The sequence below is a fragment of the Apis laboriosa genome, unplaced genomic scaffold (genome assembly GCF_014066325.1).
Source record: "Apis laboriosa isolate Shangri-la unplaced genomic scaffold, ASM1406632v1 scaffold16_cov148, whole genome shotgun sequence".
Lineage (NCBI taxonomy): Eukaryota > Metazoa > Arthropoda > Insecta > Hymenoptera > Apidae > Apis > Apis laboriosa.
In genome coordinates, this window is record NW_025222129.1 from 2,875,352 (window position 1) to 2,897,774 (window position 22,423).

General features: G+C 38.9%; 1 protein-coding gene across 12 annotated transcripts in view; it reads right to left on the reverse strand.

Moving 5' to 3' along the window:
* Nucleotides 1–22,423, reverse strand: part of LOC122711335 (ankyrin repeat and fibronectin type-III domain-containing protein 1) — a 105,823-nt gene that overhangs the window by 2,948 nt on the left and 80,452 nt on the right. For 5 of the 12 annotated variants that reach the window (XM_043930026.1, XM_043930025.1, XM_043930027.1 and 2 more), the window contains 9 exons: nucleotides 10,551–10,688; nucleotides 10,092–10,170; nucleotides 6,831–6,934; nucleotides 3,850–4,110; nucleotides 3,454–3,756; nucleotides 2,785–3,224; nucleotides 2,325–2,704; nucleotides 1,624–2,230; nucleotides 728–1,522 (listed from right to left, as the gene is read on the reverse strand). In XM_043930026.1, the coding sequence (XP_043785961.1) occupies nucleotides 728–1,522; nucleotides 1,624–2,230; nucleotides 2,325–2,704; nucleotides 2,785–3,224; nucleotides 3,454–3,756; nucleotides 3,850–4,110; nucleotides 6,831–6,934; nucleotides 10,092–10,170; nucleotides 10,551–10,688 (3,107 nt within the window). Of the gene's footprint in view, nucleotides 1–274; nucleotides 354–727; nucleotides 1,523–1,623; nucleotides 2,231–2,324; nucleotides 2,705–2,784; nucleotides 3,225–3,453; nucleotides 3,757–3,849; nucleotides 4,111–6,830; nucleotides 6,935–10,091; nucleotides 10,171–10,550; nucleotides 10,689–10,882; nucleotides 10,902–11,439; nucleotides 13,537–14,764; nucleotides 14,854–18,391; nucleotides 19,070–22,423 lie in introns of those variants that run through there. The other 7 variants (XR_006346083.1, XM_043930023.1, XM_043930031.1 and 4 more) reach the window with 7 other exon arrangements.

Consider the following 22,423-nt stretch of genomic DNA (forward strand, 5'->3'; position numbering starts at 1 on the left):
AACTCGCTTACCCAATATTAATAACGATTATTTAAAATGATATAGAGATAAAGAGATATTATATATGCACGCATTCAAGATCAAAATTTTATTCATCTTCGCAAAATTATACCTGGATTAACAGGAAGAAAAAATTGTGTGTTATATGTAATTATTTAAAGCTCGGACGGAATTTCATGCTTTGCTAAATTGATAATACAAGAAAAGCAGTATAATCTGGAAAGCGCATCTGAGCAAAACAAGCACTGAAATTTAGCGGTGTGTGACGGCTTACTCATATGTCTGCTACATCGGTCTGCACTAGAAGACCAAGTGAGCTGTTTTTAACTACAATCGGGTTAGACTTGTGTTCCCTACAAGGAAAAATATTATTTAAACTCAATGAGCGGTTCTCCAAAAGGAGAAAAATGATAAGCTTTGCGGTTTCGGAATTGGAACAAGTGTTATTTTAAGCTTGCGCAAAGAATAATTCCTAAGTCTAAGAGGGAAGAATCGTGACAAATTGTACACTAGCTGGATCCCACCACGTACTATTTACGATCGTTGCTCGTAATTGTAAACGTGAACGTCGAGAATGGACGCAACTCTGGTCGTTTCTTGTGTCGCAATGTTTGTAACGCACTCTGGGATCCCAATCCTGTTCATTTCATTGCCTTTTCCTTAATACGCAAAACTCTAATTTCTACACTTAATACACGCGAAATCTTAAACGTGACATTATTATTACCTGAAGAATGCCTGGCAGAGGAGCCGGCATCATCGTCGCCTCGTCCTTCTCCTCCTCCAATTGGCTCTCCAACGAACCAGTAGCCGTGGCCGCGACAGTAGCGGTGGGTTTGGTCGATTTGCTCTTCGCGTGTCCACTCTTGATGCAGACACTCGAGTTAGGCGTGGAATATTCATCGCTACTGAGCGAATGCAAACTATCGGAATTGGTGTTGTTGCTGACGCTCAACAGACTTGTCGTATTTGTCATTGCTGTTGACACGCTTAACAGCGAGCCACCGTAGATGATGGGCTTTATGCTGAGTAAAGGACTTGTGCTGGCCGAGGCGGATGTGATCGTAGCCGATCTATTTCTAGGACTGTGCTTGTATTTTGTTAGGATCAAAGTGTCCTCGGATTTGGAGGGCGGTAACCTGGTGTTCTGCAACGGTACCAGATGGTTGTTGCTGCCAGCGCTGGTTGCGTTGCTAAGATTGCTGGCGCTACTCATGGGTAGGGAGGACTTTGGGGGTTCCGAGCCGGTCGACACGTTCGAAGTGTTGCTGCCTTTTCGAATGTACTGGCCACTGGGCAATTGTTGTTCGCTTTTACTGAATTCGGTGGTGAGTAGATTCGAGGAAGAATTGGACATGTTAGGCCCTGGCCAACTGCCTCGGCCTGGACTAGATTTAACCAACTTCGGATCGCGTGGCGGTAATTGGAGCAAACTCCTCTTCAGACTGTTGCTGTTATTGTTGCTTTTGTTTCTGTCGAGGCTCAGCAAATGCTTCATCGAAATCCCAACTTGTGACGAGCCCTGCAGTTACGAATTACATACAGTTGTCTAAGATGATGTATTGGATTTTTTTTTTTTTTTTTTTTTTTTTTTTCAGAGATCACAGGATTTGGTCAACTTACGCTCTGCTGCGAAAAGCCTCGATCTCTAGCGAACGTGATCACATCTATGAGCCACCTAGCTCCTTTCCACACGGTGTTCACTTGAGTCTGAAGATCCTGCAGCCTGGCCAATTTATCCTTCGCCACGCTTAACTCCAGAGAGCTAAAAGCTTCTCTGTGGTTGTATTGTGCTTGCGCTGTGTCGAGCTCCAGAATGCAACTTAATCTTGAGTATCTGTTGATCACATCCTTCTGATAAGTATTTAGATGGACCATCTCGAATACTTGAATAGGCAAGGACAGAAGATCGCCACGTTGTAGAAGGATTTCCCTGGTTCCAGGCACGCAACAAGCGGTTTCTGCAGGAGGCACAGCGATCAGAAAGGATACATCGTGAGTCAGATCGATAACTTCAGCGTCGTAGAGTCGATGGAGCAAGGAATCTTCGGGGCTAATTTCCATGTAATTGAACAAACGTCTTGCCGTAGCAGCGACCAGATCGACAAACAATTTTTGCTGTTCCGTACCTTGGGACTCGTTTGTTACGTTTTCTTTCTCTTCGCAATCTTTAACCGATGCGTCTGATGCGTGAATGCGCGTTATCCTTTTCAAATAATCCCATTCTTCGCTACAGAAACATAAGTGAATAAGAATAAGCACGAATAGCAGGAGGAATATCTACGAAAATATTACAATTTATTACAAGAAGATAGAATTCTTACGCAGAAACGTGTGGATTGTCACGGATCTTGCAATGAGGCAAAACGTTGGGTGATTTCGCGGGTACCACAACTTGAATAAGATCGACGCTACTCTGCATCTTCAAATAACCAAGATAAAGTCCCTTCGATAATTTGATACTGCTAACTTGATGGTAAGTCATCTGCTCCTGTATACTGGCTATTAAAATATCCGCTACGTTACTGTCTTCGTGAATAATCACTTTCTTCGTGACTTTGCTGAGCGGCAACCATCTGCTGTTCAACACCGATATCAATTTTGGCGATTTAACGTAGTTCACTGTAGAGAAAACCAAAGTCCCTTGAACATCTCTGATAGGTTTATGATACAATTGACCAAGATCCTGTATACATAGCGCTGCCTACAACACATTTTCAAAATTAAACATTTGTCCATCTTATTTTACACAGCACAGCAAAAAAAAAAAAAAAAAAGACAAACCTGCATTTGCGCAGCAGCTTGTAAGAGTTTTATCCTGAAATGATTGGTCGAGCTGCTGTGACTTTTCTCCATATCTTGACGAAGAATCTTAACGTCGTCCCACGTACAACCAACTTTCATAAGCCAATGGAAATCGTTGTAAATACAGCTAGGATAAGTCTCGTCGACTTCGATCACAGGCAAGAAATCCTCGTTTGTCACCAACACTTTATCCTCGTGGTAGAGCAAGCAAGCGAGGAAGACACCGCGCCTCAAGTTCTTCTGGAACTTGCTTGTCGCCGTGAAGAGCTGCTTTATCGTTGTTTTTTTCTTGTGATTACGCCTCTGCACGGCCGGCGTCTCTTGGGTGTACTCTGGCCGTCTTATGTCCGTGAATAAAGTATTCAATTGTTCCAATCGGCCAGCAAACCTCGGCACTCGGCCGTCGATGTCCCTCCAACCTGGAACCAACACTCGTGTACACTTTTTATCTACTCTACAAGTTTCGTTCGAAAACTTGGAAACGATCGATAACGCGCAACGGAAATTTTAAACTTAACTCGATTGAAACGCAATCGAGCGAAATCCGGACGCGAGCTAAATCTCGATCTATCTCTTCACTTCTCGGCTGTTCCATCGCGCGTTGCTTATCGATCTACAACGCGTCCCCCAAATTACAAATAATCTTACTACTGGGCGTAACGTGGGCAGGAGTCGAATTCCTGAACCTGCTGTAACCCTTTAAATTGCCGGCAGCCGCTCGAAAATAATACTTCTGCCCTTGAATCAGATCGTCGATCCTGCACTCCCTCTGCTTCATATCCAGAACCTCCCTTTCCCCGCAGATCACCGAGAAGTCCTCTTTGATACTCCATTGGACCTTGAATTTCGTGCAGATAGGAGAATCGTGGGAATCTGGCTCCTGGAATCTCACGGTCACCGAATTTGTTCCCGTCACGTCCACAGCCACCAAGAAGGGCATGTCCGGTGGTCCTGGAAGAAGGCAGGATACGATAGGTCAATTCGGATCGAACATCGAAATCTTCGGTGATCGAAAGAGAAGAAGAAAACGAAAATGGATCTTACTCGCTTGATCGAATCCGAGCAACATTTTTCTAAGCGCTCTAGCTCTTCTCTCCCACAACGCGAGTTGCTTGTCCTCGGCGCTACCGCCGCATCCCGTGAGATTGTTGTGCTGCGACGAGAAGCTTGATCTATGACTGGTCGGTGGTTCGAGAAGGGTAGTGCCGCCGCTACCGGAAGTACTCCCGCCGAGTTCTTGAACTCTGTGTTCCGCCTCCAACAGCAACGAAGCCAAATGACTGCCCAGGGACTCCGGAGATTTGACTGTTGGATTAACAAGAATTTATCATCTCGACGAGATTTTTCTCCAAACATCTTTTGCCGTCTTGTAAAATTTTGTAATTATATATATATATATATATATATATACGTATACTTGTTTTTTTTTTTTTTTTTTNTTTTTTTTTTTTTTTTAATTAACTCCTACGATCTCCTCTCAATTGCTGGTAATAATAACTGGATTAAAACGAGAAGAAACAAGGCGATACGATTGTTTGATCCAATTCGCAATTTTTCTGATTTTACTTATTCGCAATAGGTGTTTACGCATCGTGAATAGACTTTGTTAGGGAACAATTTAACAATGTTCGTAGGCTACGTATTTACTGGTGGAAAAAATTATGAAATAAAAATAAAGGGGGGGAGGGAAAAAAAACGAAAGAAGAAAAAGAGTAAACGAAATTCAAAGGAGAATCGCGAAGGATATATATATATACGTATAATCGAGACAATTACACGAATCAACGAGACTTGTCCGATCAGATAGAGAGAGAGGGAGGGGGAATCACGCAAAAATCACGCGGCCACTAATTGAGTCGATTCACTCGTACCCGATGTTTATGAATGTAAAATGCGAAGTGGATTGGATCCGAGAGAAACGGTCGTACCGCGATCGTTTCGCCACAATTGTGCCCACATAGGATATCGATTTCCACTTTCTGTCCAGCCAATTTTTATCCCGGAACGAATCGGTTTACAACTTTCGATACGATTTCCGCGACAGACATTAATAAGATATCCACGATGAAACGATTTCTATTTTCCCTTCTCTCCGATTTCGAAGGAAGTACCAAGCAAAATCCGAGACGAACTTTTAAAAGCTCGACTTTCGATTCTTCGAAAAGAAGAGAAAAGAATAAAGGAGATTTTAATTCAAGAGACTTTAACGCCGGCGTAAATTCTTGATTGTTTACGAAATTTGTACGTTATACGATAATACGCGATAGGATAAATAGATAGGATAAAAATAAGAAAGATTATCCTTTTCTTATAAATGTCTCGAGTTCGTTACGATTTATTAACTTTTTAATAGGCGAATAAATTAAATGGACGAAATTGAATTAACACGGGAATTAACGGAGTAGAGAAAAACAAATATTGGAAAGAATGGGAATTGGACGTGACGTGAAATAGAAATTATTTAACGAAATACCGTGAGAGTATTCGCTCGACAAATTCGCACGTTTAAAATGTTGATCCCGGTAATAATTTGAATTCCATCGCGTTCCATGGTCCCCGAAATCGTATCGTTTTATCAAATTTCCCGGAGCACATTTCGTAATTGAATTAACATCGACACGGGGGAACAGATTCGACCACAATCACCGCTGAAAACACCCACTAATTTGCGCACCATTGTTGCTCCCCCGAATTTTCGTTCAACCGTTGATTCGTTATTTATAAACGCATAAATGTATAATTATTGATCGATCAATCTCGATAAATTGACACGAACCGTATAATTATCCGGGAATCAAAATGCAATAACACGAATATTTCGTATTTGATCGAATATCGAAAGATAGAAATCTAGGAAGGAAATAATATATATATATACATACAGCGAGAGACGAAAACGAAAGAGTTTAATTATCGATCGGATCGCATGGTTGCGATTACAATGGTGAATTAGTGGGAGGCGAGGAGGAGAAAGGCGAGGTGGATGGAAAGTTGTTCGTTCCTTTTCACGCGCGTCGCATTTCTCCAATTTTATTTTTCGTGTTTTTTTTTTTTTTTTTTTTTTTTTTCTTTTCCCCACCGCGGCCGAAACGCAATAAAGCTCGACGGCATTTTTATTACAGACTGCGGAATCCTAATTGGAATCCCATTCCAATCGATTATTTTTTTTTTTTTTTTTTTTTTTTAAAGTGCACTCCTCTGCACCGACCGCTATAAAAAATCCCTACGTTTTTCCTCTCCTCGCGTTTTATTTATTTTCTTTTTTTTCTCTCTCTCCTTTCTTTTCTTTTCCATTCGATACGTGGAATAATATCGCTCGGATAATCGTGATTTTTCGTCGACACAAGCTCCGAGTTCCCGTTTGAAATTTAATCGAGTAATTTTCATCTTGAATTGCACGCTATTGTCGGGCCACAGTTCTATCGCGCGAGCCAATTAATGCCGGCGACAATTATTTCTGTGGATGGACACGAAACGAATGCACGATTTCGAAATATTTGTCACGCGCAAACGAATTCTTTCTGCGTTTCTTTCTTTCCTTTCTTTTTTCCCACATGTTAGCGAAACAAACATTTGCACACGTATTGTATCCCGAAATAGAAAAAAAAAAAAAAAAAGGACCGATCAAAAGGCCTTTAATTTACTTGCTTTTGTACCTTTCTCCTCCTACCTACGACTGTGATCATTTATCACGACAGAGAGAGAAAAAAGAATCGGATCGGATTGAAGAAAACATACGTTTATCAAAAAATGATAAATTTGCCCCTTTTCGCTTTCATCCGTTAAAAAAAGAAAAAGAAAAACGTAAAGAAAAATGTGAAAAATAACGATAAATAAAAACTTCAATATAAATAATAAACACGGAACGTTCAGGCATCGTGGAATTGAATAATCATGAAAAATTTAACGTCGATAACCTCGAACCGTTTCCTTTGTTAATTTAGATCCGAGAGAGGCGAACGAACGAACGAACGAACGAACGAACCAAACGTTCGCAGAACGTTGAATCGCCCAAGTTTACTTACACTGGTTACCCTCTTGTGCACCGAACGCGACCAGCATTTTTGCAAGCGGCCTATTGTTGCTGAGCACCGCAACATCCAGGGGTGACAGGCCGTCGCTGTTCACGCTGAAAATTCCAATTCATATCGGCGTTACTCGTGGCGAAAAAATTAATTGCGCGATTTAATACTGAATCACCGTAAAAATGATCCCCACCCCCTCCTCTCCTGTGAAGAGGAGGGCGAGAGAAAGAAAGAGAGAGGAATAATTTGTCATATCCAACGATCCATCTTCGTGCGAAATTGTAGTGGAAAATTGGAGTATTTTCTACGATATTTACATATTTTATTACATTTATTACATAGTTTATTTCCAAAAAAATTTATTCAAAATCAATATTTGATATACTTTAAGGTTTATACGTATTTAAAAATTACGCACTTCTTACGCAATTCTTAAAAAGAAGAAAGATATGATCGAATCGATTAGGAAAATGAACAAGTTGGAAAATATACATCGTCGAGATTCGAGTTGAACGTACGTACGAGTCGAAACAAATCCGAATCGCAACGTACGAAAGTTTCGAATCGACAACGCTCGAACGGAAAATAAACGATCGCAGCCGCCTATTTCCGGACGGTGATCGGTATATCAATTTCGTTCTCGGATAAACGAACCGCTTTTGCCAACTGCCATTAGGTGAACTGGGGCATAAAAAGAGAGGGGAAGAGGATTAAACGGAGGATTATCGCAAACGGCAACGAGTGGGCATTCGATTATTGCGATTGCGCGCACGCACGATTGTCGATTCATGGTTATTCGCGATTATTCGATTTCTCGTTTCGCGCGGGATTCGTTGCTCTCTGAAACCTTCGTTCGAGCCGATTCCGCCTCGAGAGAGAGAGAGAGAGATCAGAGATTTTTAAACGATATTCACCCTCGAGTTCCGATCGAAATTCAGTGATCGCGCTTCACTCGTAGTAAAGAAGCGTGGAAACAAGGGGAGAGTAATTTCTTCCTCGTTTCGAGAGAGAATCGAACTTTCGCCCTTTTTCCTTAGTAGAAGTACATACGGAACTTCGAAACTGTTTCTTCTTCTTCTTCTTTTTCTTCTTCGGTTGTTGTTCGAGTTCCGACGAAGGGGGGAATGGTTCGTGACTCTATCGCTTTATTAAATTTCTCTATGCTCCCCACTACCACGTTCTACTTTCTTCTTTTTTCCCGTGTCCAACTTGTGAAACGAGAAGAAACTCTTCTCCCTTCGACGGATACCCAATAAAGTATCGAAAATTAATGCCAGCCCCCGACGTGTTAGCGAAAGAGAAGAAATAATAATAATTTTAACTTGCTCGAATGTCGATTTCGTTAGTCGAGGAGGAAAAACGTGGATTTCCAGGGATTCGAGGAAATCTTGGGACGCACGTTTGACGAGCGGAACGTGACACCCAAGTAAGTTGCGGTTTAAATAGGTTACGTATATAGGGGATGAATGGCCGGGATCCACTATGGGACACGTATTGCGGAATATGGTGTCCATTTACTCGATAAAATCTAATTATCGTTCGGGAACTGCTATGTATCTAACGAGCCTTATGTCACGAATCGATACGATTACAATGTAGGAATCATGTAACGCGACGAAATGCGTGCGACAGGGAGGGGAGGGAGGGCTTTGTGCCTCGGCGTACGAACGTTCCATCGAACGCCAATTAACGCGAGTCAATAGGATACAAGGTAGCGGCAAATTATAATTTATCGTTCTACGGCTTGACTCTCGCCTCGTTCCGCCTTTGTCTCTGTCAACCGATTACATTTATATGAGGAGAATTCGTCATATCGGAATAAAGTTTAAAGAAGAAGAGACTCCCGGAAGGATAATTTTGATTATCCTTCGAGCGGAGAAGTCGAGTATATCTGTGTTTTTTTTTTTTTTTAAGAATCCATCTGTTCTCTCATTATCGAGAGAGTTTCTATTCATGTCAATACAAGTAACAAGTAGATTTGAGAAAAAAGGGGTTAGGAAGAGTTGTTCTCGAGAGTTGTTTTAAAAGGACGAGTACAAATCGAAAAATAATTTTCACTAACGTTATACGAAGAAGAAATAGCTTTCAACAACAATTCTCAAGAGTTCTATTTTCAAATGGATTCGGACCATTCGACGGAAATTGGTCGATCGATGAATAATATACAAAAGGATAACTATATCACCCTATTCTTCGAGCATCGTTTCCTCTTCGTAATTCTCTACTTCTTTCCCTTCCGTTTAGGAACATGGGTTTTTGGAAATATTATCCCCGAAATCGAATTTATAAGAAAGAATATTATTAAAAGAAAATGTGCAACGAGAGAGATTCTCTCTGCGTCGGTCGAAAAATTTGCAACGACATAAAGATTCGTGGAAAGAAACACATCTGGGTCGTAAACACATATTGTACGAGAGTAAATCGAGTTTTCGCCACGCCAACGCAACGTGGAGGAGAACTAAGGAGAAGTTTTTTTTTGGAAAGTAAATAGACCAGCTCGAATTCTCCTCGTAAATTTGTAACCGTGGCCCAAGGAGAACGATATTTTTTACTTTCTCCGACTCGATCACACATCTTCCTCGATCGGAATCGGGTGGATCCCCGGTGTTTTATCGTAAATCGACCAGAGAGATGTTAAACAAACGAATATCGTTCGACGAGCACCCTTGAAACGAATGGGGACAGATATTTTTCGAACGAAACCTCTCAAAAACTTCCCTTTTAATAATTCTGAAATGTTCTGAAGTTGTCGGGACGATAGAAACGGAGAGTCGATTTTCAGATTTCAATCTTTCCTTTGAAGAAAGCCAAGATATTCCTTCGTCGAACGTTATATTGTATAGTTGCAATACGGCGATCGTTGCTTTCGAAAAGTATGGTTTATCGAGAAATTTAAGAAAAAAAAAAAAAAAAGAATTTCGAATCCTCCAAAATCGAGCATTCAATTCTATGTTAATTGGCTTAGTTTTCTCGAGCTGGAACTGTCGGTGAAATTAATTAAGAGTTGCAATTAACCTACATCACAATTGTACGCGGAGTGCCACTCTTCTGGCCAATTCTTCGCCTCTGAAATCATCGCGTTATTCTTTTTTTTTTTTTTTTTTTTACAATTTTTCAAAGCGTTACATCTTGTTATCCGCATGTTTAATTAAACGATGTGTACGCGTTTACGTTGATTTTAAGTGGACCGTGGATATGTCAACGGACAAGAGAGAAAATGAAATCTAACCGAAAAATGAAATATCCGAAAAACATCCTCACCTGTTCACGTCTACGTCCGTCGACTCTAAAATCGTTCTGGCTTTGTCCAGGTGTCCATGCTCCACCGCGGCGAAAAGAGCTGAAAAATTAAGAACCAAGAGTAACGTGAAACGTGTTTTAATAGAAAATATTATTCTCCATTTTCAAAGCGTCGAAATTAATGAAAGGAAAAGAAAAAGTAATTAGAAACAAAAAAGTCGTGACTCTCTTTACATATACATATATTAATAAATAAACATATTAACAACCAATATTATCGAACCGAAAAATACGTAAAAATACACAGTTTAAAAGCTTTAAACGGTAAACAGAAGGATAAATTTCATTGAAGAAAATATTCGATTCGAATAAAAAAGATAAGGAGAGAAAGAGAGAGAGAGAGAGAGAGAGAGAGAGAGAGAGAGAAAGGAATAATGAAAAATAGAGAGAGAGAAAAAAAAAAAAGAAAATAAAAGATACCATGCAGGTGTATGTTGAGAGACTGTGCCGTAAGGGGATTGATGTGCACCGACGATATATTGTTCGATTGTTGATTAGGCTGCTGTTTTTTCTTCCCGAAACCCTCCAGGAACTCCATCCCTTGCAAAGAGTACAGCTCTGCGTGAACAACAAACGAAAAAGGGGCTGAATAAGGACAACAAAAAAAAAAAAAAAAAAAGAGAATAAATCGCAACAACAGGTATATGTATATATATAGATATGTAAAACGGGAAACGAGCAAAGAAGCGGAATTTCTGTGGACGAAAGTGGACGCGAAAGAATTTTCGCTTGCGTTTACAAAAGTAACAAACTTGCTATCCTCCCACGAGTGAGTGTTCGTTATGGAGAGACAAACTGTTGCATAAAAGAAATCTGCGCGCAGAAATTTTTTTTTTTTTTTTTTTTTCCTTTTCCACTCGCGTTTAATTAAACATCCTTTCGCAAAGTTAAACGCAGAGACTCGATGTCAAATATATTCTCGCCAACATTCTCCCTATTATTTTTCTTTATCCTATCGTTGCAATTTTCTTTCGACCTCGAAACCTCACCCTTCTCTTCCTCCTCCTCCTCCTCCTCCTCCTCCTCCTCTTCCTCCTCCTCCTCCCGTGAATTCATACGCTTCGTGTCGAGCAAAGCGATCGAGAAAAGAAAGAAGGAAAGTAAGAAAGAAAAAGAAAAAAAAAAATAAGCGATAAATTTCCATCGAAGAACGGAATAATTCCGTCCCTTGGATCTCTTTACTTTCGCTCGCGAAAATGATCGAAGTCGAGCTCTCTCCTCTCGCCAAGAGAGCGACTTATTCAAAAGAAATTCGAATTCGATAATAGGGTGGAAATTCGAGGGTGGAAAGTGATTAAAAAAAAGAAACCTGATGGGCCGTACTTGATCCAGAGATGGTCGTAACGAGTACCCTATCCTGACCCAGGGAATCGTGCTCCCTCGATTCTTTGATCGACTTCTTCCTCCCAACCGAGACCTTGCTACGAAAGCTGCCGCCCCGTGCGTTCGTCCAAAAGTTGGCGATATTGTCCACCGTCCTGATCCTGCACGACTTGGACGAGCAAACCGAAGTTTTCCTAATTTTCTCGGACGACTTGGGACGCCCCTTAGACGCGTCCCCGTCGTCGAGACACCCCCTCTCGGCCACCAAGTCGTTCAACACCAAGCTGCTCGCGACCTCGTCGCGGTCACGCGGCGCCACGTCGTTCACCGACAAACTTCTCGCCTTCGTGACGGTGAACAAGCACCGATCACTCTTACGCTCGAATTCGTTCGTTCGCCGGTAATCGTCGTCGTCGTCGTCGTCGAGCCCCCCCTCCGATTCTCGCCCTGTGATGTCTTCCAATTCGTTCTTCGAATTCGCGACCACCGTCAACGCGGTGTCGTCCGCGTCGTCGTCCTTGCACTCGTCGGCCTCGCTCGCTACGTGATCCGAATTCTCGGATTCGAAGAGGAAAGCGGACATGGACGAGTCGAGGGAGGTGTCCAGGCGAAAAGTCGGGTTCTCGTAGGACGCGTGGCCACCGGTGGTGGGAAAAGGGGCACACTTTTTCTCCTCGCTCTCCTCCTCCCCCCCGTTGCTCCTCCTCCAACGAAATATATGACGCGTCGTCATCGCTTTATCAGGCGAGATCTCGTCGCTGCTCTTTCTATTCCCTCGACACTTGCGATTTTTCTCCGTCATCAGGTCTGCGAGGCACAGTTTGCTCAGCTCCTTGGCGATCTTTCGGGACTCGAACTCGGTCGACGGGAGGCGGTCGTTCCGGGGAAGAAGAGTCTCGTTGTCGGTCCTCGAACGACGATTCTCGGCGGAAGGATCGGCCGCGGTGTTGGTGTTGTTGTTGTTGTTGTTGTTGTTGTTGACGGGGGACGACACCTCCTCCACCAGGCTCAATTTCTCCCGTTTTCTTTTCGAATGTTGCAAATTGGCCGGAGACAAATCGAAACCACCGTTTAAACGCATGCTCGCCCGGCTGCGTAGCTTCGACATCAGCTTCATCGATGCTCGAAAGGACCTCGACCGTTTCAAGGTCGACATCCTGTCGCTCGACGACCGCCTCGAGAGCAATTCCATTTTCGGACTGGACGTGGACAATTTGCGAAATTTCATCTGGAGGATCTTTCCACGTTTTCCAAAATTCGATGCCTCCAAGTTTTTCTTTCCTTTTTTTTTTTTTTTTCAAATTTTATCTAATCTAATCACGAAATCACGTTTCACTCGCGCAAACTATTCTATGTTTTCGTAGTCGTTGAACTTTCACGTGGAATATTCCGAGAAAAAGAAGAGGAAGGAAACGATAAAATATATTCCTCGCTCGTTTGCTTATAAATTTATATTTATATTAATATTCGTATTTCTTTGGCAAAGGAAGACTTTCAGATTCGTTTCTTCTTCGGATACCCCCTTTCAGCTACTTCTTTGGTTCGATAAAGCTGAAAAATCGACGAGTATTTTCATGTACAACAAGGACGATTTAATTCTTCCCCCGCAGCAGTCTTTCTTTCAACGGAAACACGATCAACGTTTTTCCCCGCAAGCGGCTAAGAAGATAAAAATTTTTAACATCTCCAACTATACTACACTCTCCTCTGGAAACATATAAACTGAAATCACCTTCGTATCTCGCACCTCTCCGTTTCTCATCGAGCTTAATATCTGTCTCTTTACGACGTCGTTAAAAAAAACACCGATAACTTGCAAACGTTGGAGAATCGAAAGTAATAATAATTGAAGTAATAATAATTGAAAGAAAGAGAAGTAGAAAAGAAAAGAAAAGAAAAGAAAATGTACGAAAGAAATCAACGCAACGATAAAACGAATAAAACGCGAATTCGAATAAAACCCGTGAACACATTTCGAGATCCTACGTAATTCTTGCGTCCGACCCCACCATTTCGAATATCGCCCTTCGAGCTCGCTAAACCGTTGAATTATTCACCAAACGCAACGTTTAACGTGAAATTTCATATTCGAGGGGGGGGGGAGAGGAGGGGGGAGAAGGGAGAACCGATCCGCAATTTCACGGAATACATGGCGAAATTTTCCAAGAGGTTGGAATTTTCCAAGAGGGGCGAGCCGAACGAACGAACGAACGAATCCGTATGAACGCGTGTCGCACGATGGACTGGTTGGCTCGAGCGAGGAACGATTTTATTATTTACTTAGGACACGACCGATTCCAGTGCGCCAACCGCAATTGCCTATTACGAAGAAGTGGTGGAGCGGTGAACGTCGCCTCTTCCTCCTCGAGACGAGAGTGACAATTTGTTAGCCCAATCAAACTTATTGCCAGCGTCCGTGACTGGTCTCGTTGCTCGGATCGAGCAAGATCTCTGGCTACTAAGGGCGTTGCATCGAGCTCGAAAAGGATGATGGGACGAGAGTTTAAGGGGTTCGAAGAACGGAGATTCGATTCGATTCGATTCGATTCGATTCGAGCCAGATCGATTTCCGATCCTCTCGTCTCATTCTCCAAGAGTATATAATAATTTCTCGAACGCGATTCGATTGATTTTCGAATTGGAATTTCGAAGAGAAGTTTGGAGAGGGTATGTATACCTGAGGGAGGAGAGATACAGCGTTTATCTCCAGAAATATCTGGTTACTCGCATTTGATGGGGCGTAATTCGTGAGATAAAGGGATCCGTAACGATTTCTTTATGATTATTAAAGATATGATGGACGATAATAGGGACGAAATTTATAAGGCTATTATGCAATTGTCTTGCGGTTGTTTAATTTTTCGGCTACGAATGGGGACGAAAGAAATTCCGAAAGAGGATGATGGAAGATATCTAATCTCTGATTTTATTTAAGAAAATTTAATTTTTAATATTTACGAGAGACGATGTGAACGACGAAAATTTGTGAAACTTTAAAAAAAAAAAAAAAAAAAAAAAAAATCTTCCTTACTTCTCCTCTCTTATCGTAAATGGTATACAAACACGTGACAACGCGTCTCGAAACGCTTTTATCGCACGGATCGAACACTTTTCACCGGTACAAGGCTAAAAAGAAATGGTTCGTGTATCTAAGAAAGCGACTAGGTGGCGAACTTTGCCCATAAACCACGCTGGAAACAGCGTGGAGACCTGCAAATTGGACGGGATAGTTTGTCAACGAATAAAATGGGTAGGCGGAATAAAGCGAAATAAATAGATCGGTAAGCCCGAGAAGAAGACACGTCTCTCACCATCACAATGAAGAACGAGGATCGATCGAGGTATCGAGCGAATCCGAATCCTCCTCTTCCGGATTTCGATTCCACGTGGGATCGATAGAGTGGCTGTTTGTTGTCGATGGAGCCCCTCGGTTTGAATACCAAATAGAAATTTCTTGCAAATATAAGCGTAGGGAAAATCGAGAGGGAAGAGAGAGTTTTATCGGAAAGCAAACGGAGTCACGAGAAGAGGAGAAACGTAGACGCGATAAGCCGTTGGGGTAATACGCAGAAAAAAAGAAAAAAAAAAACAAAAAGAGCGAAAAAATTCGAGGGATATGAGAATCGAGTTGTAGAAACGAGCAGAGGCAAGTGCAAATTAAACAAAACGACGGAAATGATATTATAAGTACGTCAATGATTAGATAAACTCGGCAGACGGGCGCGATTATGGGCGGGCAGATGGTTTGAATTGTTAATTTCGAAATGCAGGATAGGGGGCGAGAGGGAAAGTTAGGAAACGAGCGCGGTTAAAGAAACACGAGGACTATCGTATCGATCGAGAGGAGGAATAAAATCGCCTCTTGCGATACAGATTGAAGTTCATTAGAAGTTAACGAGGTAATTACGGCTCGTCGAAATGATAATGGGATAATTAAAGCCAGAAGTAAATAAATTGTCGGGGGTGGATTCGATCCCTTGAGTCGTACAGATTGAAGAAATTAATCGATTATTAAAAAAAAAAAAAAAAAAAAAGAGAGAAAAAAAAAGATCTTCCATTTCTAATCCCCTAATTTTGTTCTTCTTAGCTTTAATCATTATTTTTTAACAACGGTACATCGATTTTTTAATCTTCGGAAACTTCTTCGAGAATGGAAGGAAGAAGCGAAGACAAACAAAGAAAAGAGTATACGCCAGTAACTTCCTCTCGTTTTAACGTCCATTGTGCTAATAGCCACTAATAACGCTTCCGTTTCCCCTTTCTCCTTCGTGATTACCGTCTCACCATTGTTGCCACGAAAGATCTGATCGCACGGCGAGATTTTCAATAGGAAAGAACGAAATCTAGACAACGGCTCGATATTGCTTTATTATTTTTTAACTCGTTCCGATTATCGACGTGTTTCAACTTCAATTTAAATGTACCGTGAGCTGCTGAATTTTTCAGATTAACGATGTTAAGAAGAGATTTTTTTTTAGAAAGGAAGAAAAAAAACGAAAGAACGGGTTGGATGCATCGAGACATCGATTTCTTCGGACGCGTTTCAATCCCGAGATATTAGTTTCCTCGAGAGGCGAATGGAAATTAGAGCTTTTACTATTTCTTCCTCGTTCGAGCAACATTCGAGCAATTTTTTCGCGGCCATTAAAAGCTCCGAGCGACAAAAGTGGATTACATTACAGAAAATTGCGCATTCTTGCCAACGGAGAATGAGATGAATAAACCTGCCATTGAAACGTGAAAGCGACGCGTCAGAAAAGAAAAAGATGAAAAAACGAAAAAAAGAGAAGAAAATGGAAGTAGTAAAGTAACTTCAAAGTAACGGTCAAACTCGGATACGCGATAAAAACGGGTCCTGAACGGAACAACGTTGATCCTGGTGAACGTGCGCGAGGGGGGAAAGGGTAACGAGTGAAAAGAAGGAAAATAGATTAAACGATCGTCCACTGTTTTATCTCTGCACAAATGTCAACACGCTGTCACTGATGCGGAAATCCTGAAAAAGCGATTTGCGGCTAACGGATCTCTTTACAAGCTACGTTTGGCTCGATGTGTCGGATTAAAAATCGAATAATCACGTGTTCTCTTTGATATTCTAAAAGAGGTATCGATATTAACGGAAAAAAAATAACAAAAGCTTGAAAATAGCAATTAAATTCTTTATTTTATGACATCGTCCTCGATATATTTTTTTCGATAAACTACTACGATCTATTATTTCGTTTAATTCGTGGAATTACCGTTCTCTGACATTGTTAATATAATCGTTGTTCCGTGACGAATTGTTCCGTGCGTTGCAAACCATCGATCGCGGAGTTAACGAATCGTTGAGAGAAACGATTCATAGAGAAGAGCATTTAGACGAAAAAATATTGGTTTCCCATAGTAATAAATTTGTGAATCAATTATAATTACGATATATAGGATGAAAACGGAATTATCGTCTTTTCGGTGAAATATTTCTATTATTAATAGAAATATTTTCCCTAAAACGCGTCATTCCAGGAAACTAGGGTAATTAGGATGGAGTATACCCTTGCCAGTCATGGAAACGTTAACAATGGATCCTTTTGAAGCGTTGTCCTCCTTATCTGAAACTCGTCTACGATAAACAGCAATCTACTTCCGTTCCCGCGCGAAACTATGGTTCTCTGACACCAGGAGGCGAACGCCTTCTTCCGCTCGTCAAGCGGTTCGAACATGTTCAAGACGCATACTTAATGAATAATATTACGAAAACATCATGTTAACATCTGGAAGTATTATCTGACTAATTAAAAAATATTCCTCTCATTTCTCTTGATTATCTTTTTTCAATCCGTTATTTTTAAATAATTTATTATTAATTAAATATTAAATAATTGATAGAAAAATTAGAATTAAAGTCGTATATTGAAAGAGATTAATTATTTTTAATTTAGCTATGAAACATGGCGTGCATATGCATGCGAATAACCATCAAGCGTTAAGCTTGATGTTAATGCTATTATGAATAATATTCCACAGTATATAAATTTTTTTTCAGGAATAATTAAGCTTAATGCTTAGTGATTTCAAAAACATATATATATATATATATATGTTTTTCCTGGCAGAATTAAAAATAATTATGCTTTTTAATTTAATTTTATTATATTTATAAGTTTGTATGTTATAATTAATTAAAAAAAAATCTCTCAATAAAATACCATGTTTGCTACAACAAAAATGGTATTAACGTTATCATAAAAAATAATGATAATTTCCATATCTTTTGAAAATGTGATAAAAATCGATATAATGTGATCAAAAAAAAAAAAAAAGAAATTCTTTTTAAAATGAATAAAAAATAATAAAGAGAAAAGTGAAAGAAAATATGAAAACTGGAAAATAAGAAAATGTCCATAAACGAATCTACTTATGGTTATGCAACCTTTCATGCATAGAGGTTTACCTCGCAAGGACGCACGTGCGTCCGTTCACTACCGTTCTCAAATTCCATCGAGAGTAAGTCGACCTATTCGAGCTGAGATAACGTTCATCGTGTTTCCTAAGAAGGAAAAGGAACTGCTCTTGTCCGAGAACAGCCATTTTCTGCCATAATCCTGCTGATATATATTGTATGCATATTTAGAAAATCCTATTTCCAAGGATTGAAAAATTTTATTTGAAAGTTTAAGGACAATAATAATTACAATAATTTTAAGAATAAATTTAAAAATTTTCTTTTTTCCAAAAAGAAAGAAATATAGAAAGATTATTTTAATATAGAAATATTATTTTAATATATCGTTTGAAATAAAAATGTATAAAATAAAAATATGTACGAAAAAAAATTATCTTGATTGACATATCGATTGATTTTGTGACAGATATTAAATTCTATGGCAAAGAGATACTTATCATGGCAAAAGTGACTGTCTCGATAACAGATATGTCTGCCAGATTTATAGATTTACCTGTATTTCGAATGTTTCAGTCACGACACGCGATATTTGTATGATTTGTAACAAAGCGTGAACTCTGTATGCTTCTTTGATTCTGTAAATACTTCAATAATGACATTTATAAAGTCACGTGACATTTATAAAGCCATATTTACACACAACTATTAACTTAATGGTGATCGAACATGAACTGTACATTGCGATCGTAATTTGTTTCAAACAATTTCCATAAACTTTTTCTTCCGCTAACATATTGTTCTGGTATTTATTATTATTTTCCAAGTTGTAGTTATAAAATTCTTGGAAACTAATCGAAATGTGTCTTATTTGTATGAATAAACCATAAAATTGAAAAAAAGGCGGGATAATTCGAACATTTTCACCGGTTAAGCAAATAATCGATCCCTTACACGTTACCGACCGAGAAATGTCGTTTGGAGGCAAGCGTCCCCTGTTCGAAACTTAACCTGTCACCTTTCTCACACTTTTCATTCTGTATTTCTCAATTCACGTTTCACCGCCAACTCGAAATCTCCTTACAAGTCGTCCACTAACGTACGTGTCTCAACCACGTAACCAGTTCTCACAACAGCGAGCGAAAATATCTTTTTCCAACCTCTGCATGTCCTTCTCGTTGTTTCTTGTCGCTACTACCGGATCACTATTTCTTTGTAAATTCTTTTCTTATACGATTTTCTTTAACACAAACACACACACACCGACGATGAATTAACGTTGAACGAACGTATTCTCGCGCAAAAATAAACGTCACATTTTTCACAAACGTTTTTCGCCACGAGTATCCATCGCAAACATTACACTGGTCGCAGAGCAGCGACAACGATGTGGCATTGCTGGCGGGTACACATGGAACGCGACCCTCGGCCGTGTGCCGAGCAAACAGCTGCCGTCTAGCCCCCACCAATAGGACGCCCCCATCGTTCCAGCACTTCGTTTTGACCGTACCCTTCCCCAGCCTGTCTTTTTTATCAATGAAGCAACTTTCGATGGAGAGTCGACTAAATTTTTTTTTTTGTTACAAACGATTTCGTACGAAATTTAAATAAAATGACAATTTCGAAGAAATAAAAATAACTATTGAATAATTTTTCCATAATCGAAATCTCAATATGTATATAAGTAAGTTTCTATTATACGTAATATTTTATAAAGATTTTATATTTTTTATATTATAAAAAAATTTTACTGCGTATAGTTTATTTTGGGAAAAATTTACTTTATATATGCAAAAGAGCGTTTACAATGTATAAATTAAATAGTTTGTTATATGTATAGTGTTTGCAAACTGAATTATAAATATTGACTATTTAAATTATTAAATAATAAAAGTTGGATGTTTACAATAAAAATCTAATTTCTAAAATCTACCATGTTGTCTCTGTCAATATTTGACGGTTTTCAGTGTATGTGTTCTCAATTGAACACCTGTGTTTCGTTTTGCGAATTAAGCTATCTCTAACATTTCTATTGACGAATATAATCTTTGAAATCATTGTTAATTTATCTAATTTTATTTTTCGTATTTAAAAAAATTTATTTATCGTAACTTGTTATAAATTTTATAATAAATTAATAAAATGTCTTTATGAAATGATCCTTGCATTGTAAATACTCTTATATCAACTTTTTAAAATATCAGTTTTTTTTTCTAAGAACCAACACGAGAATTCAGGTAACTTTTCCAGTATAACTATGAAAAATGAGAGTCAGGAAACCATGATACCGTGACTGGATGCACTTTGTACAAATTCTCGGTAGGTACGAAGATATAAAGCCAGGTATACAAGTGTATATAAAAGGAGCACGTTTCCAAGGAACACGTGGCACAACTAACATCAATATGCATTCTCAAGAAGCTACTCCTGCATGTTAATAATTATTCTTCACTATAATAATTCTTCACTACGTAAAATACAGATATAAATTTTCAAAGTATATTCGAGTATGTACTTTCTCTTATTCTTATAAAATCTATCATCAAACTATGCAATTTTATAAAATTATTCAGATCGTTTCGTTTGATATTTACAATATCTATATTTTTCATCTAATTTTAAATAGATAGAATTAAATAGTAAATGTTGGAAGGAATACTTGCTTCTGGAATTAATCCATTCGTTATGTACAGACTTAACAAGGTAAAAATAAAATGGTACACGCATTCGTAAAGGATATTATTAATGAAAAGAGTAGGATTAGGGAAAGTAGTTAGTCGCTTCATTAGGTGAAATTCATCAAGGGAAGACGTCCATTGTTCAATGAGAATTAAATTTCCATTCGTTTTGAACAATGCACGGCTTTGTTCTCACGAAAGAGAATACATAGCCACAAATGAATCTTGATTATAATCGAAAGGCAAATTCTGTTTATCATACATTCTAACTCCTCGTAATAATACATTTTAATCCTTGACAAAATTATTTATTTTCACACTTCGATTCAATTTTTTTTTTTTTTTATTTTCAAGTTTTACAAATTGAATTTATCTTGGCAAGATTGATCAGTTCTTTTGCTCGTTGAAAAATTTAAATTCGATAATTAATTCGATTTTTCCCTTTTCAAATATCACAGAAACGAAAATCTCACGAAAAACAGATATCTCATATAAAGCAGATATCAAAAGGAAATAAAATGATGCAATTAATTATCAGCAAAGTTTCTATCTTCTCGTAAAAAAAAAAAGGCAAATCACGATGGGATTGTAACAATCTTTAATCACCTTAAATGCACGTGTCGATTCATCCATTCGCAGAAAATATTTTCGACCTTCGTTTCACCACGTTGTACGAGCGAGGGAAAGAGATGAAAAGTTCGTTTGCAGAATCAGTTTTAATAAATTCGTAGAAGCGAGAATTCTGTCCCGGAGAACGAAGTTGGCGGACTGGCAGGTCTCGAGAGGCTCGTAAAATGGATGTGAGACAAACGGCATGTAGAAACCACTCGACGACGAGCAATAAAACCACGGATAAAAGCCCAAAGTGTTTTCTCTGATATTTTAATAAAAAATTCATACGTTCGGACATAATGGATCCTTACGATTGCATTCGTCCTATCGTCACGTATTCGACACGAAACTTCGATTAAAGCAGCCGAGAAATATAATAAATTTTCTTCTTTCGATTGATCTTGCACTAACTTTTTCAATTAATACCTCGATTATATAATTTATAAGACTTTTCAGATAGAAAAAAAAGCAAACAATTTCGAATATTTCGTGGATTCGAGATTTTTATACAAATTTGAAATATTAATTTGAAATTTTATTGAATTTTTTTGTAGAACCAATTAAGAAAAATATAATAAATTAAAAAGTGAAATATATCCAAATAGTTCGATGCGCGCCTTGAACAAATATGCACAGTGAAATATATTGTACACAAATATATTATGAAGTTTTTATGAAGTTTCTACATCGTTGTAGAAAAAGAAATGCTGGACATAGAAGAAACGGTTTCATAATAAACACGTTCGTGATATCTTTGAATTAATTTAATGGAACGATGCAATTAACACTATGAAAAATAGATGAAACAGGCAAACCGTATCGTGGGGGAAAAAAATATGGCGGAATCTATCGTGGCGCGATGCTAGAATGTTCGATTCAGGAAACAAGTATTCCAAGAAAGAAATAAAATAAATTCGATGCGTCTTGCAAGATGGAAAGTGAGTTATCTTATAAAAAAGCAAATTTCTTTTAACTTTTCCTTTAAGAAGAAGACAACAACCTACGAAAAAATATATTATACTTTTGAATTCTTATATTACATATAGAATATTCTTGTTTCATGAGAAAAGTTGAAATTATAAGTCGAAATTACGAGACGTTAATTTTTATTAGATAAAGGAGAAAAGAAGATAACGAGCGTCAAAATCATCTACAGAGATGTGTTTGAAGCAACGATCGAGCCATTTACCCCTGCTACCATTTACGTGGTAATTCGGCAAACTAATGGATCGGCTTAATTAATCTAGGTAATTAGAAATGGCCATAACTGAACACGATTAATCCCGTCAACACGATTA